This window comes from Phoca vitulina, unplaced genomic scaffold (assembly GCF_004348235.1).
Source record: "Phoca vitulina isolate PV1807 unplaced genomic scaffold, GSC_HSeal_1.0 scaffold4, whole genome shotgun sequence".
Lineage (NCBI taxonomy): Eukaryota > Metazoa > Chordata > Mammalia > Carnivora > Phocidae > Phoca > Phoca vitulina.
The window spans coordinates 21,626,827-21,641,936 of NW_022589707.1; the positions used below are offsets into that span (position 1 = coordinate 21,626,827).

At 41.5% G+C, this 15,110-nt stretch overlaps 1 protein-coding gene across 1 annotated transcript in view; it reads left to right on the forward strand.

Annotated features, from left to right (window-relative positions):
• Window positions 1-478: 478 nt before the first annotated feature.
• Window positions 479-15,110, forward strand: part of AASS (aminoadipate-semialdehyde synthase) — a 70,917-nt gene continuing 56,285 nt past the window's right edge. The window contains exons 1-2 of the mRNA XM_032401685.1: window positions 479-556; window positions 1,001-1,079. Coding sequence (XP_032257576.1) covers window positions 1,056-1,079 — 24 coding nt within the window. The 5' untranslated portion in view covers window positions 479-556; window positions 1,001-1,055. The remainder of the gene's footprint in view (window positions 557-1,000; window positions 1,080-15,110) is intronic.

Here is a 15,110-nt window from a genome sequence, read left to right on the forward strand (position 1 = left end):
TTGACTTATTTCACTTAGCATAATACCCTCCAGTTCCATCCATGTCGATGTAAATGGTAAGTATTCATCCTTTCTGATGGCTGCATAATATTCCATTGTATATATAGACCACATCTTCTTTATCCATTCTTCTGTCGATGGACATCTTGGCTCTTTCCACAGTTTGGCTATTGTGGACATTGCTGCTAGGAACATTGGGGTGCAGATGCCCCTTCGGATCACTACATTTGTATCTTTGGGGTAAATATCTAGTAGTGCAATTGTTGGATTGTAGGGTAGCTCTATTTTTAACTTCTTGAGGAACCTCCATACTGTTTTCCAGAGTGGCTGTACCAGTTTGCATTCCCACCAACAGTGTAAAAGGGTTCCCCTTTCTCCACATCCTTGCCAACATTTGTTATTTCCTGTCTTGTTAATTTAACCATTCTGGTCCATATCTCTTTGAATAATACTTTCATCAAACCCTTTCAGGTCCAGCCTTTGTGCTTATCATTTCTTTCCTGCTAGTACATGAACTGATACACTATGGAAAGAAGGACAAAGTGGGAGGCATCAGGTGAGGACAGCCATTGGCATTGGGATGCAGTTACAAGTGGTAGGAGACACGCAACTTGGAAAGCAGAACACAGAATATAGAGAATATGGGCAGATAACCAGTTAGTATTCTAGATAAGCAATTGGCATTACAGAGTAATAGCAAGGAGTAGTGGTATGAATTGATGGGCATGTGGAGTAAGGGAGTGAAGAATCTAAGAGAAGGTAGTCTTTGGGAGAATCTGGTGACCAGATAGACAATGAGAGAATCAGGGTTTCCAGACATCGAGACTTCAGGTGCCAGAGTTCTTGTCTCTGTCTGGCACTTGGCAAGTACATGGAAAAGCTTCAGTCTAGATGATTCAGTCCCTAAACAGATTATCAAACACTGGCTAATTTACTCCATATGTCTGTTTATTTGTTCATATGTTCATAAAATATTTATTGAGCTCCTTCTGTATTGTAGGCTCTGAGATGGACACCAAGACTGTAAAGGTGAATAAGATACATTATCTGACTTCATGGGGCTCACAGTCTACCAGAAGGTAAAGACATGCATGAATGTTCGTGCAGTACACAGTGACTAGATATCTGTATACATATTCTGCAGTATTGCAAATGAAATACACATGAAACTTAACTCTTCTTCTTCTAAAAACTCATCCCCTCCTCTACCACTCCATTTCATAAATAGCACTGCTATGACCTTGTACCAGGGAAACAAGATGTGATTCTTTTTAACGAAGGCCCTGGTTTATCCCTTGTTCCAATGGCAATTGATCATTCCTCTTTTTTAAAAATCTATTTTGTATATTGTTATCAGAACATTTTTCTTATTTGTGATTCTGCTGCACAGCCAAGGGCAAGAATCACTGTATTAGATATAAATTCATCCTAAACTGAGATCGTAGCTGGTCTTTAGGGAATGGAGTGAGCTGTATCTTGTGAGGGTGTGTGTGTGTGTGTGTGTGTGTGTGTGTGTGTGTGTGTTTGTGTCTGGGGAGGGGAAGAGTCAAGTATTTCTTGCTAAGTGGATATATGGTCTTGGAACTAGGTGGTACTGGTGAAGATGTCAAAAATACAGTGTGGCTGGCTGGTCAACTATGATTCTCAGTATGGTGTTATTTGCTAGGGACCCCAACATTTAACCTCCCTCATTGTTGTCAGCACTTTTTGTTCTTAGGGACTGACTCATGCAGATTGAACTCAAAAGAGATTGAAAGCCAAAATGTCTGTTTATTATTAATTTGCAATTAGAAGTACATGTCACTGCTTGACAGGGCATTCTCTCCTGCTCAGGGAAGTCTGTGTTACAATGCAGTCTGGATGCAACCTTCTCTGCAGAGGTAGATGTAACATAAAGTAAAAAACCCTTCAGCTTTGGCGCCTCCCGTACTTGAGCCCTGTGAGTGCTGGGAACGGCTGGGAGCTGTAGTGTGTTCTACATAGAGAGGGGAAGTCAGAATTGCAACCAGGAAGACTTTCTATAGACACATTTTTGGAAAATTGCTTAAAGAGATTTCAGAAGAATGGGACTTGAATTTGCAAGCCTCTGATAATTCATTGTAAATTCTTGTCTTTGTATACATAACTATTTACTTTTGTATTTCATTTTGAATTCACAATTTTGCCTTTTATATTAAAAAGGTCCCCCAGGGGTGGCCTGGCCAGCTCAGCTGGTAGAGCATGTGACTCTTGATCTCAGGGTTGTGAGTTCAAGCCCCATGTTGGGTGTAGAGCTTACTTAAAAAAAAAAAAAAAGAAAAGAATAGAAAGAAAGAAAGAAAAAGAAGGTCCTTCAGATAGTATTTCCTCAAAGTCTGGATCTACCCCTGTGTCTCTAGTGTAGGGATATAGACACTCTCCTGGCTTGGGTACAGGGCACTCTTTCATTGCACAAGACCCTGTTTACCTTTTTTTAGATTCCATGCATCTCATTACTCTTCTGTTACCATATCATTCCTTTAGGCGGAAAACAAGCAATTAAGTTACAGTTCGTTTATATTATTGTATCTCATAGAGATCTTCATGAGAAGACAACAGGGTCTCCTAAAGAAGCGCTGGGAAATTTCTTAGTCTTTCAGCAATTCATTTAGAAACAATTTCTAAATTTGGCCACTTCCCTCCTTTTTGCTGTTGTTCATCTGTTTCATTTGAGGGTCATACTTTTCTGACTTTTTTTCTCACATTCTGGGGTTTATTGTGCCCAGTGTACCATGTATAATAATAACAATGATGCTGTTTTCAAGATAGTATTCACCATTTCTGTGATAAGCTTTTTTTCAGCCTACATAATGAGGGAGCATAAGTTACAGACAACCTGTCAAGAATGAAACGATAAAAACAAGTTTGTTTCCACCACTTTTCTTTTCACAATTTTTTTGTAAGTGAGATACTCTTGCTAAATGGGTCTGTAGAAATTGTAGGTATAAGGCTGCTTCTCCAAAATCCCTAGATAAAGGTCTTTTAAAAATAGGATCAAAGAGCTTCAGTGTACCTGTATTTCAAATTGATTTTAGAGCTCACAGTGAGGCTCTAAGTCAGCTTCAGTTTTTCTAGACATTTAGAGCAAATAATCTTTCAAAGATCAATCTAACAAAGTGATCTTGACTTTACATTTCTGCTTGTGAGGTTATTGTACATTTTAACTTTTTTTGTTCATTGTATGATTTTTTTTTCAATAATGGAATTCCCGTCCATTTTTTTTTACTTTTTAAAAAAAATTTTATTATGTTATGTTAATCACCATACATTACATCATTAGTTTTTAAAAATTTTTTATTGTTATGTTAATCACCATACATTACATCATTAGTTTTTGATGTAGTGTTCCATGATTCATTGTTTGTGTATAACACCCAGTGTTCCATTCAATACGTGCCCTCTTTAATACCCATCACCAGGCTAACCCATGCCCCCACCCCTCCCCTCTAGAACCCTCAGTTTGTTTCTCAGAGTCCATAGTGTCTCATGGTTCGTCTCCCACTCCAGTTTCCCCCCCTTCATTTTACCCTTCCTACTATCTTCTTCTTTTTTTTAACATATAATGTATTGTTTCAGAGGCACAGGTCTGTGATTCAACAGTCTTACACAATTCACAGCGCTTGCCATAACACATACCCTCCCCAGTGTCTGTCACCTAGCCACCCCATCTCTCCCAACCCCCACCACTCCAGCAACACTCAGTTTGTTTCCTGAGATTAAGAATTCCTCATATCAATTGTGCAAGACTGTTGAATCTCAGATCTGTACCTCTGAAACAAAGAATGCAATATATGTTAAGAAAAAAAAAAAAGAAGAAGAAAGCAGGAGGGGAAGAATGAAGGGGGGGAAATCGGAGGGGGAGATGAACCATGAGAGACAATGGACTCTGAAAAACAAACTGAGGGTTCTAGAGGGGAGGGGCTGGGGGGAGGGGTTAGCCTGGTGATGGGTAATAAAGAGGGCACGTTCTGCATGGAGCACTGGGTGTTATGCACAAACAATGAATCATGGAACACTACATCTAAAACTAATGATGTAATGTATGGGGATTAACATAACAATAAAAAATTAAAAAAAAAGAATTCCTCATATCAGTGAGATCATATGATACATGTCTTTCTCTGATTGACTTATTTCGCTTAGCATAATACCCTCCAGTTCCATCCACGTCGTTGCAAATGGCAAGATTTCATTCCTTTTGATGGCTGCATAATATTCCATTGTATATATACAACACATCTTCTTTATCCATTCATCTGTCGATGGACATCTTGGCTCTTTCCATAGTTTGGCTATTGTGGACATTGCTGCTATAAACATCAGGGTGCACGTACCCCTTCGGATCACTACATTTGTATCTTTGGGGTAAATACCCAGTAGTGCAATTGCTGGGTCGTACTGTTTTCCATACTGTTTTCCAGAGTGGCTGCACCAGCTTGCATTCCCATCAACAGTGTAGGAGGGTTCTCCTTTCTCCACATCCCCACCAACATCTGTTGTTTCCTGACTTGTTAATTTTAACCATTCTGAATGGTATAAGATGGTATCTCATTGAGGTTTTGATTTGGATTTCCCTGATGCCGAGCGATGTTGAGCACTTTTTCATGTGTCTGTTGGCCATTTGGATGTCTTCTTTGGAAAAATGTCTGTTCATCTCTTCTGCCCATTTCTTGATTGGATTCTTTGTTCTTTGGGTGTTGAGTTTGATAAGTTCTTTATAGATTTTGGATATTAGCCCTTTATCTGATATGTCATTTGCAAAAATCTTCTCCCATTCTGTCGGTTGTCTTTTGGTTTTGTTGACTGTTTCTTTTGCTGTGCAAAAGCTTTTTATCTTGATGAAATCCCAATAGTTCATTTTTGCCCTTGCTTCCCTTGCCTTTGGCGATGTTTCTAGGAAGAGGTTGCTGCGGCTGAGGTCGAAGAGGTTGCTGCCTGTGTTCTCCTTTAGGATTTTGATGGACTCCTGTCTCACCTTTAGGTCTTTCAACCATTTTGAATCTATTTTTGTGTGTGGTGTAAGGAAATGGCCCAGTTTCATTCTTCTGCATGTGGCTGTCCAATTTTCCCAACACTGTCTTTGTTGTTGAAGAGACTGTCTTTTTTTCCATTGGACATTCTTTCCTGCTTTGTCGAAGATTAGTTGGCCATAGAGTTGAGGGTCCATTTCTGGGCTCTCTGTTCTGTTCCATTGATCTATGTGTCTGTTTTTGTGCCAGTACCATACTGTCTTGATGATTACAGCTTTGTAATAGAGCTTGAAGTCCGGAATTGTGATGCCACCAGCTTTGCTTTTCTTGATTTCAACATTCCTCTGGCAAAGAAACACATCGACAACAATACAATAATAGTAGGGGACTTTAACACCCCCCTCACTGAAATGGACAGATCATCTAAGGAAAAGATCAACAAGGAAATAAAGACTTTAAATGACACACTGGACCAAATGGACTTCACAGATATATTCAGAACATTCCATCCCAAAGCAACAGAATACACATTCTTCTCTAGTGCCCATGGAACATTCTCCAGAATAGATCACATCCTAGGTCACAAATCAGGTCTCGACTGGTACCAAAAGATTGGGATCATTCCCTGCATATTTTCGGACCACAATGCTTTGAAACTAGAACTCAATCACAAGAGGAAAGTCAGAAAGAACTCAAATACATGGAGGCTAAAGAGCATCCTACTAAAGAATGAATTGGTCAACCAGGAAATTAAAGAAGAATTAAAAAAATTCATGGAAACAAATGAAAATGAAAACACAACTGTTCAAAATCTTTGGGATGCAGCAAAGGCAGTCCTAAGAGGAAAGCATATAGCAATATAAGACTTTCTCAAGAAACAAGAAAGCTCTCAAATACACAACCTAACCCTACACCTAAAGGAGCTGGAGAAAGAACAGCAAATCAAGCCTAAACCCAACAGGAGAAGAGAAATAATAAAGATCAGAGCAGAAATCAATGAAATAGAAACCAAAAGAACAGTAGAAGAGATCAACGAAACTAGGAGCTGGTTCTTTGAAAGAATTAACAAGATTGATAAACCCCTGGCCACACTTATCAAAAAGAAAAGAGAAATGACCCAAATAAATAAAATCATGAATGAAAGAGGAGAGATCACAACCAACACCAAAGAAGTACAGACAATTATAAGAACATATTATGAGCAACTATATGCCAGCAAATTAGATAATCTGGAAGAAATGGGTGCATTCCTAGAGATGTATAAACTACCAAAACTGAACCAGGAAGAAATAGAAAACCTGAACAGACCTATAATCACTAAGGAAATTGAAGCAGTCATCAAAAATCTCCCAACAAACAAGAGCCCAGGGCCAGATGGCTTCCCAGGGGAATTCTACCAAACATTTAAAGAAGAATTAATACCTATTGTTCTGAAACTGTTCCAAAAAATAGAAATGGAAGGAAAACTTCCAAACTTGTTTTATGAGGCCACCATTACCTTGATCCCCAAACCAGACAAAGATCCCATCAAAAAGGAGAATTACAGACCAATATCCTTGATGAACATGGATGCAAAAATTCTCACCAAAATACTAGCCAGTAGGATCCAACAGTACATTAAAACGATTATTCACCACGACCAAGTGGGATTTATTCCTGGGCTGCAAGGTTGGTTCAACATCCACAAATCAATCAATGTGATACAATACATTAATAAAAGAAAGAACAAGAACCATATGATCCTCTCAATAGATGCAGAAAAAGCATCTGACAAAGTACGGCATCTTTCTTGATCAAAACTCTTCAGAGTATAGGGATAGAGGGTACATATATCAATATCATAAAAGCCATCTATGAAAAACACAGCAAATATCATTCTCAATGGGGAAAAACTGAGAGCTTTCCCCCTAAGGTCAGGAACATGGCAAGGATGTCCACTATCACCACTGCTATTCAACATAATACTAGAAGTCCTAGCCACAGCAATCAGACAACAAAAAGAAATAAAAGGCATCCGAATTGGCAAAGAAGAAGTCAAACTCTCACTCTTTGCAGATGATATGATCCTTTATGTGGAAAACCCAAAAGACTCCACCCCAAAACTGCTAGAACTCATACAGGAATTCAGTAAAGTCGCAGGATATAAAATCAATGCACAGAAATCAGTGGCATTCCTATACACCAACAAGACAGAAGAAAGAGAAATTAAGGAGTTGATCCCATTTACAATTGCACCCCAAACCATAAGATACCTAGGAATAAATCTTACCAAAGAGGCCAAGGATCTGTACTCAGAAAACTATAAAATACTCATGAAAGAAATTGAGGAAGACACAAAGAAATGGAAAAACGTTCCATGCTCATGGATTGGAAGAACAAATATTTTGAAGATGTCAATGCTACTTAGAGCAATCTACACATTTAATGCAATCCCTATCAAAATACCATCAACTTTTTTCAAAGAAATGGAACAAATAATCCTAAAATTTGTATGGAACCAGAAAAGACCCCGAATAGTCATTGTATGATTTTATTTTGTTTTGTGTCTTCAGATAGTGGTACATGAACGATCACCCAAACATTGGATGACAACCTGGCTCTTTGGTGATTTGCAAGTCTATTAGTTTCCTGCTGCTGTAACAAAGTGCCACAACTGGGTGGGTTAGAACCACAGGGATTTATTGTTTTACAGTTCCGGAGACCAGAGTCTGATATCAAGGTGTCGGCACCATCACGCTCCCTCTGTAGCCTCTAGGGGGAGAAGGAGAGAATTCTTTCTTGCTTCTTCTAGTTCCTGGTGCTTTTGGGGTTCCTTGGCTGTGCCAGCATAACTCCAGTCTTTCCTTCTGTCTTCACACGGCCTTCTTCCCTGTGCCTTTGTGTGTTCTTTTCTGTCTCATACAGTGGCATTTTCACCTGAATCCAGTATGATCATATCTTGATTCTTACCTTAATTTTATCTGCCAAGACTGTATTTCCAAACAAGGTCACATTCTGAGGTTCTGGGTGGACATGAATTTGGGGGAGACATTATTCAACTCAGTACAAAGGCCATGGAACTCCGTTAGGTGCTTAGGGACACAGTACCCTTCCTTTCAGGTGAGAAGGTATTTCACTGTTGTGGCTCAGCGGATAGCACAGCCATGCTTCCACAAGTCAAGCCATGGAGCTTTCACGGCCACCAGGAAGAGGCTGAGGCTGAGAGAAGAGGCCAAGGATGTCAGCAGGCAAGGGCAGCCTGTGCCTAAGAAGGGGATTAAGGAGCAGAAGGTATTGCTAGCTATGAAACGTTTCTTGAACTAATTTGCTTCCTTTTTTTTCTTTTTCTTTTTTTAGAGAGAGCAAGCCTATGTGTGAGCAAGTGGCAGGGCAGAGGGAGAGGGAGAGAGAGAACATTAAGCAGGCTCCAAGCTCAGCAGGGAGCCCAATGCGGGGCTCGATCTCACCACTCATGTCCTGAACGGAAACCAAGAGTTGGACGCTTAACTGACTGAGCCGTCCAGGCACCCCAAACTAGTTCCCTTCTTAAAATTAGACAGAGGAATTCTAAGATTTGGGTGTTTTCACAAAATCTTTGACTCTTTTTCCCTTTCTGAAAGGGCAGCTCATTCTTTTCCCTTTCTGTTCTCAGTGGCAGCTCATTCTTGTTTCTCTTGCACTGGACTTGCACACAGTGAATACATTTTGCTTTAATTCTCCTGCTATAGGCCTGGCCCTCTCCACTCACTTCATTCTTTATCCTTGTTTTTTCCACTCTCCCTCATTTTGTTCTTTTCATTTCCCTGTTTTATCCGTGGTTCAAATCTATTTTTCCCACGTTACAGCATGGATCCCTCAGGACTCAGTGTGTTTAGGGTGAACAATAGATTTCAAAAACAGAGCACAGAGTCTCTGACTCCTAGGAATTTATACATTGGTGTGGTGTTTGTCTTGACATATCTTTGGCATTGTGGGCATTTGGCTTCTTAGGGTAGGGGAAGTGTTTATTTAAACTATGTTTACAAAATAGCAAACAAACATTTGGAGTTAGCCTATGTATATTGGTCCAGACAGCACTCTGGCAATTTTGTGAATTCTTGTCTTTTGCCTTTGTTTTGTTTTAGACGGTGGGGTCCTTCAGTAATAGTTAAGTGATAGTGACACAAAGGCCTGTGCCTATCATGGGCAATGTCAACATTACACCATCCAACAGGAACTTCCTCCTTTGGTGTTCTTTTTCTGTTCTTTTCAAATTCTGTTATATTTTTCTGAGGAACTATACAAATGGCAATTATCATGAGAGTCAGTTCAATGTCAGGGATACTTTCTCCACCTGATTTTCTGCTTCCTGCTGTGACCTTGCCAATGCTGAGATTATTTCTCTTAGCTGCTACTTCTTATATTGCAAAAAACCCAAATTTTATGTGGTTTTTTTTTTCCCTCATTCCTAGCTCTGTAGTGAGATGACAACAGTAAAAGATTGGTTTCATTCAGTACCTGACCCAGACTGGGACTAGAATGAGAAGGTCCTGACTCTCCTACCTCCTAAACCTGATCTGCTAGTTGTTTCTGGCTCAATTACACTTACAGATACGCCAGAAAAATTATACTTGTGTTTTATTTTTACTTTGATAACCTATCCCCTCCTTTCTCCAATCTTTTCTCAGCCCCTCAAGTCACATTCTCTCTTGAGACTTTCATTCAAACAAGACTGAGAGGAAAAGCACTGGGTTTTCTTCCTTGATTTGAATTTATTAGATCCATCATTAGTCAGGGAGATATAATCCAAAATTTGCATTCCTCAAATTTGCTTATATTATTATAACTTATAATTCTCAACCAATTTATAAAATACAGTGATATGTAACTGAAAACATGCAAGTCCTAGTAGACTTCGAATAACAGTTACTAAGCAGGCGATGATGGGCAGCAAACTCACCGATTGAGGTATACCTACACACACTTAACTCTCACGGGATGCCAAGACCCTTGAGGACTTTGTGAAACATTAGAAACCAGTAAACGTTGACGCTGGAACTGCAAAGGAGCTTTGAAATTTTCTTGAATTTTATTTTCTTCAGGAATGCTTGTTAAGGACTGCTAATGGTAGAGGAGGTAAACTAGGAATTAGATTTCTCTGCATTTTTATAAAAGGGTGAGTGGGGAACAGTCCCCCAGGACATCACTATCTCCATTCAGAAACTGTTTGCAGGAATTACGATTTATCTGTGGGTGGTTCCTGCTTTTGCCTTACCTGATCAGTTTTAAATTGCTTGAAGATAGGTAGGTATGTTTCATTCCTAAGATAACTGGGGAGGCAACAATAGTAATTGTCATTTAGAAACTTTGCCTTCCTAAACTATTTTTTTTAATTTTGTACATTTGATTTTGCACTTTCTGTCTACAAGAAGCCTGTGTTTATAATAGAATAATTTATTATGGTGGGCAGATTATAGCTGATATAATAAAAATTGCTGTTCATGTAAGAATATAAGGTCTTGAGAAATAAGTAGAACAAACTTAGTAGCATGCTGGATTGCTTCTACCTCCTCCCTCCAAATGTCCATCTCTTTTCTCTTTATGGCAAAATTAACTTAAGATTGAGAGTGGGGGGCGCCTGGGTGGCTCAGTCGTTGAGCGTCTGCCTTCGGCTCAGGTCATGATCCCAGGGTCCTGGGAGCGAGTCCCACATCGGGCTCCCTGCTCTGTGGGAAGCCTGCTTCTCCCTCTCCCACTCCCCCTGCTTGTGTTCCTGCTCTCGCTATGTCTCTCTCTGTCAAAAAAATAAATAAAATCTTTTAAAAAAAAAAAAAAGATTGAGAGTGGGTTCTGAACACAAAAAAAAATGGGGGGGGAGGAGAAGATAAGACAGAATAAAATAGTGAGCACCAATAATAACTCACATATATTGAGAACATGCTTCACTTAATCTTCTTGAGAACTCTATGATTTTTCCCATTGTCCTGACAAGGAAACGAAGAAACAAAATGGCTTGTTAGTGAGTGGAAAAGGAGGATTAAGTCTAGGTCCAGCTCACTGCAGTGTTCAGATGCCTAACTACTACCCTCAGGGTCTTTCAGGAAGGACAGAACCAAAGTGAGGAACAATTAGGGAAGAAAGAAAGCCAAAGAAGGTGGGAGAAAGGCAGCTTGAGTGGCCCCAAATCAACTTTCTAATTTAGGAGTGTCAACCTAGCACCCCACATGGGTAGAAGGGGTCTCCCATATTGAGGGTGTCTGAGGGGTTGACTGTGGGAGCTGACTTGGGGTATATCCAAGTCCTGTTTTTAATCTCATCTGTTGCCCCTTTTCATTGTGAAGAAATTTCTGAGAACTGTCACATTTATTAAAACAAATATCACTATGATGAAAAACATTTGAATTCCCCATTTTAAGGAACAGTATTTCTCATTCACATATTTTGCAAAATTCCTGAATACCATAAGCATTTGAGCAGTAGTTTGGAATTTACACAGGGGGGATTTGGGGCCAGGTTAGTATTTCTTCAAGGTGAGGGCAGGTCAGAAGTGGATGGGGTTTCAAAGTAAAGCAGGAGAGAAGCTGACTGAGCCTCATGGGCCCTTTGTGGGGTCACCATGGTCCAGGGCCCTTTTCCAAATTTGTCTATTCAGGGAAGTAATTTTGATAGTTTTCCCATGAATGTTCAACCATTTGCAGAGTAATTCACAGTAACCAGTCATATGATTCATTAATTTTGACAAGCATTTGCTGAAAACCTTTTGTGCTGAATATTCTCCTTTGAATCTTCTAGAATTTCTGCCCCCTTCTCTACCTGCTCTGTCCCTGAGGGACTAACATTTATGGACTACACCAACCCTCTGGCTTTTCTTGTGTTCAATTTGTAGATAGCACCAGCAGGAGATGGGAGGGTAGGAGAATGAAGGGAGGTTATTCATTCCTTAGGCCAGAGGTCTATAAACTATGACCCCTGGTCCATATCTGCCCTGCAATGTTCTTATGAATAAAGTTTTATTGGCACACAGCCACACCTATCCATTTAAGTATTGTCTATGGCTGCTTTTATACTCCAAATGACAGAGTTGGGTGTTGTGACAGAGACCTTTCTGGCCCTTTACAGAAAGAAGTTTATTGACTTCTGCCTTAGGTAGCTCCCTCTGGGTGGAGTTTTTTGTTCCTTAGGCAGCTCCCTGCCTGCTAAAAGCCACCACTCTCAAGTGGCACTCCCCATAGGTTTAGCTACACCACAGCTACAGCTCTTTCTGAGTTCTGGTAACCATCTCTTACCTGGCCGCATGAAGGCCTGCAGGTACTTCTCACTGTTGCTAGTCCCTGGGGGGTGGGGGGGAAGGCAGCATCTTTTTGTTGCCTTCCTCTATTGCTGCACACACTTACTCCTTTCATGTCTCCTAACTTACTCAGTTGGATTGTGCCATCTGTTTCCTTCTGAGACTCTGATCTATCACATGCATAGTATTGTGTTAGAAGCAATGGGGAAAAAGTGAGTAAGGATATATATACACACACATATATACTTGCTTTTATTAAAGGTTTTATGAGCTGATAGTGAGGACAGGTGAGAGATGGAGATAAGCTAGATACAAATGGCTATTGTATAAGGAAGACTGTGGTAAGTACAACAAGAGAGGCAGACGGAGAGAGAAGGGAGAGAGCGGATCTGCTTGGTATTCAGGGACAGCTTCATTGATGAAGTGGCATTTGAGCTGAACCCTAAAGGATGGATTAGTTTTGGAGAGGTGGACATTTTTGTAAATGAGAATTACAGAAAAGTGGACAGCATGAGGTACTGGGGGAGAAATAATAATTGTCAGTTTCTTTAGACACTTGGCAGAACACTTTGGACATCAGCTTATTTTGTTATCATAATGACCCCGTGAAGTAGTTCCTATTATTATTCTATCAACAGATAAGGGAACCTAGTCTTTTTTGAAAATGAAGTAACTTCCCCATGATTTACAGCTTGAGGGGGAAAAGTAAGGATTCTGATTCAGGCTCCTAATCCTTAGGGATATAGAAAAGCACAGATTGTGTTTCAGTGTCAGTTTAAGGCTGGTTCTACTATAGAAATAAAGCTGAGATGGCTGATTTGGGCCATATCTTGAAGCAACTCATATGTTGTGTGAAGGACTTGGGGCAATGGTCTACAAATAGTGGATAGTCTCAGGGGCTTTTGCTCAGGCTAATGATATGATCAGAGTTGTGTGCTTAAGGGAATATGATCTAGGTAGTGCATAAAAGGGGTTTGGGTGAGAGTGATAGGAGAGGGATTTTAAAGGACAGAGTCAACACCAGGGATAAGGTTGACAGATGGAAGAAGAACTGAAGCAAATTTGGTGTTTCAGGCCTGGCTCAGTGGTGATTAGGAAGCCGGTGATACCAAGAATGGAGCTGGGAAACCCAGCACAAAGGGAAGACTTTGATTAGAGAGGAGTGATTAGGAGTATGATTTTGGGTATGTGAAGCTAGAGATACAGAGGACAGTCTCAGCTTCCAGAAAAGATTTTAATTTTCTCTGCACTTGGAGTACAAGTGGAGTTTATAAGAATGTTCTAGGCTCTGGATTATTGACACAAGAGTTTCATGGTTAAACACATCTGTGGTAGGTATGAGAAAAGTCTGTGTTGGAGAAAGTTATAAGAATAGGAAGGACAGGGGCGCCTGGGTGGCTCAGTCGTTGGGCATCTGCCTTCGGCTCAGGTCATGATCCCGGGGTCCTGGGATCGAGCCCCGCATCGGGCTCCCTGCTCCGCAGGAGGCCTGTTCTCCCTCTCCCACTCCCCCTGCTTGTGTTTCCTCTCTCACTGTGTCTCTCTCTGTCAAATAAATAAAATCTTTAAAAAAAAAAAAAAAAAAAAAAGAATAGGAAGGACAGTTACTTTTTGGCCATTGACTCCCTAAAGGACCACAGATGGGCGTCTGGCATTTCTTCAGCCTCTAGTGCTGAGGCTAGTCTTCATGAAGTGCATTTCCCCCTGTCCCTCTAGGGCCACTTAAAACTTTTTAAGAATATAGACTTTGTCATATACACATAGATTCTTAATATTCATTGGATGTGGATACACTACATTTAATTTCCTAGTCTCAGTTTGTTGGACTCTAAAACTGTTCTAAGAACCGTCATCTGGCTTCACAGGCTTATTATGAAGCTGTGAAACGCTTCGAAAAGTGTGTATCGCTAAACAAACATAATAGACATGCGTTCGCAACTTTTTTCCAGGAGATACACACATCTATCTAGGTGTAATGCCCGTACTATTTTCGTCCTCTGCGTCTCCGCCTGTCCTCTGCTACGGACAGTTACAAACTTGGTCAATAACTGTCCTGGGAGGACGTGGTGCCCCCAGCTAAGGACGCACGCAGGTCAGAGATCTAGAAGGCAGAAGGATTTTCGGGGAGGAGCAGGGGCAGGGCATGACTGAGCACCTGGCAGCGCCGCCAATTGGCGGAGGAGAAGGTTGTTCCCTCAGGGCGGCCGCTGATTGGCTGCGGGAGGAAGAGGCATGACGTCCTCCGAAGTTGAGCAAACACCTCCTCCTCCCGGCCCCCATCCCAATTTCTGCTGGGAATTCGGAGCCTTCTATATCCGGACCCAGAAGCTCGGAGGCGGCAGGACCGGTCGGAACCTCAGAGGGGACGAGGTGAGGAGGGCTGCCCGGAGGGGGCTGAGCCGACGGGCGGAGGGCCCAGCCGGCGAGATGCGCTTGGAGATCGCCGGCGAGGCTGCGACTGTCCTCCGAGAGCGGCGGGCGAGCTCTGCCTCCTACGCCCTGCGTCGCGGGCCACCCGGCGACTCGGCGGAACCCAGCGGTTGCCCGGACGGGCGAGGGAGAGGGTGGCGAGCTTTTGGGCCTCCCTTGCGAGCGTTTCCCTTGGAGCGAGGGAGGGCTGTCGGCGCAGTTCTGGAATTTCTGAATAGCAAAGGGAAGGGATGGCAATTAATTTTTTTTTTTTTCTTTTCTCTTTTTTTTTGGCGGGGAAGCGGGAGCGGTTGCTGGGGAGTAAAGGATAGGTGTGGAAGCTGCAGAACGAACACCCTGTTAATTTTCGGACTGCACGCTTATTTAGGTCGGCTGGCTGCGGGGTGTGGTTGATGGAGATTTTGGGGGGCAGTCCTCTCCCTTAACCCCAACTTTATCTGTGCGCG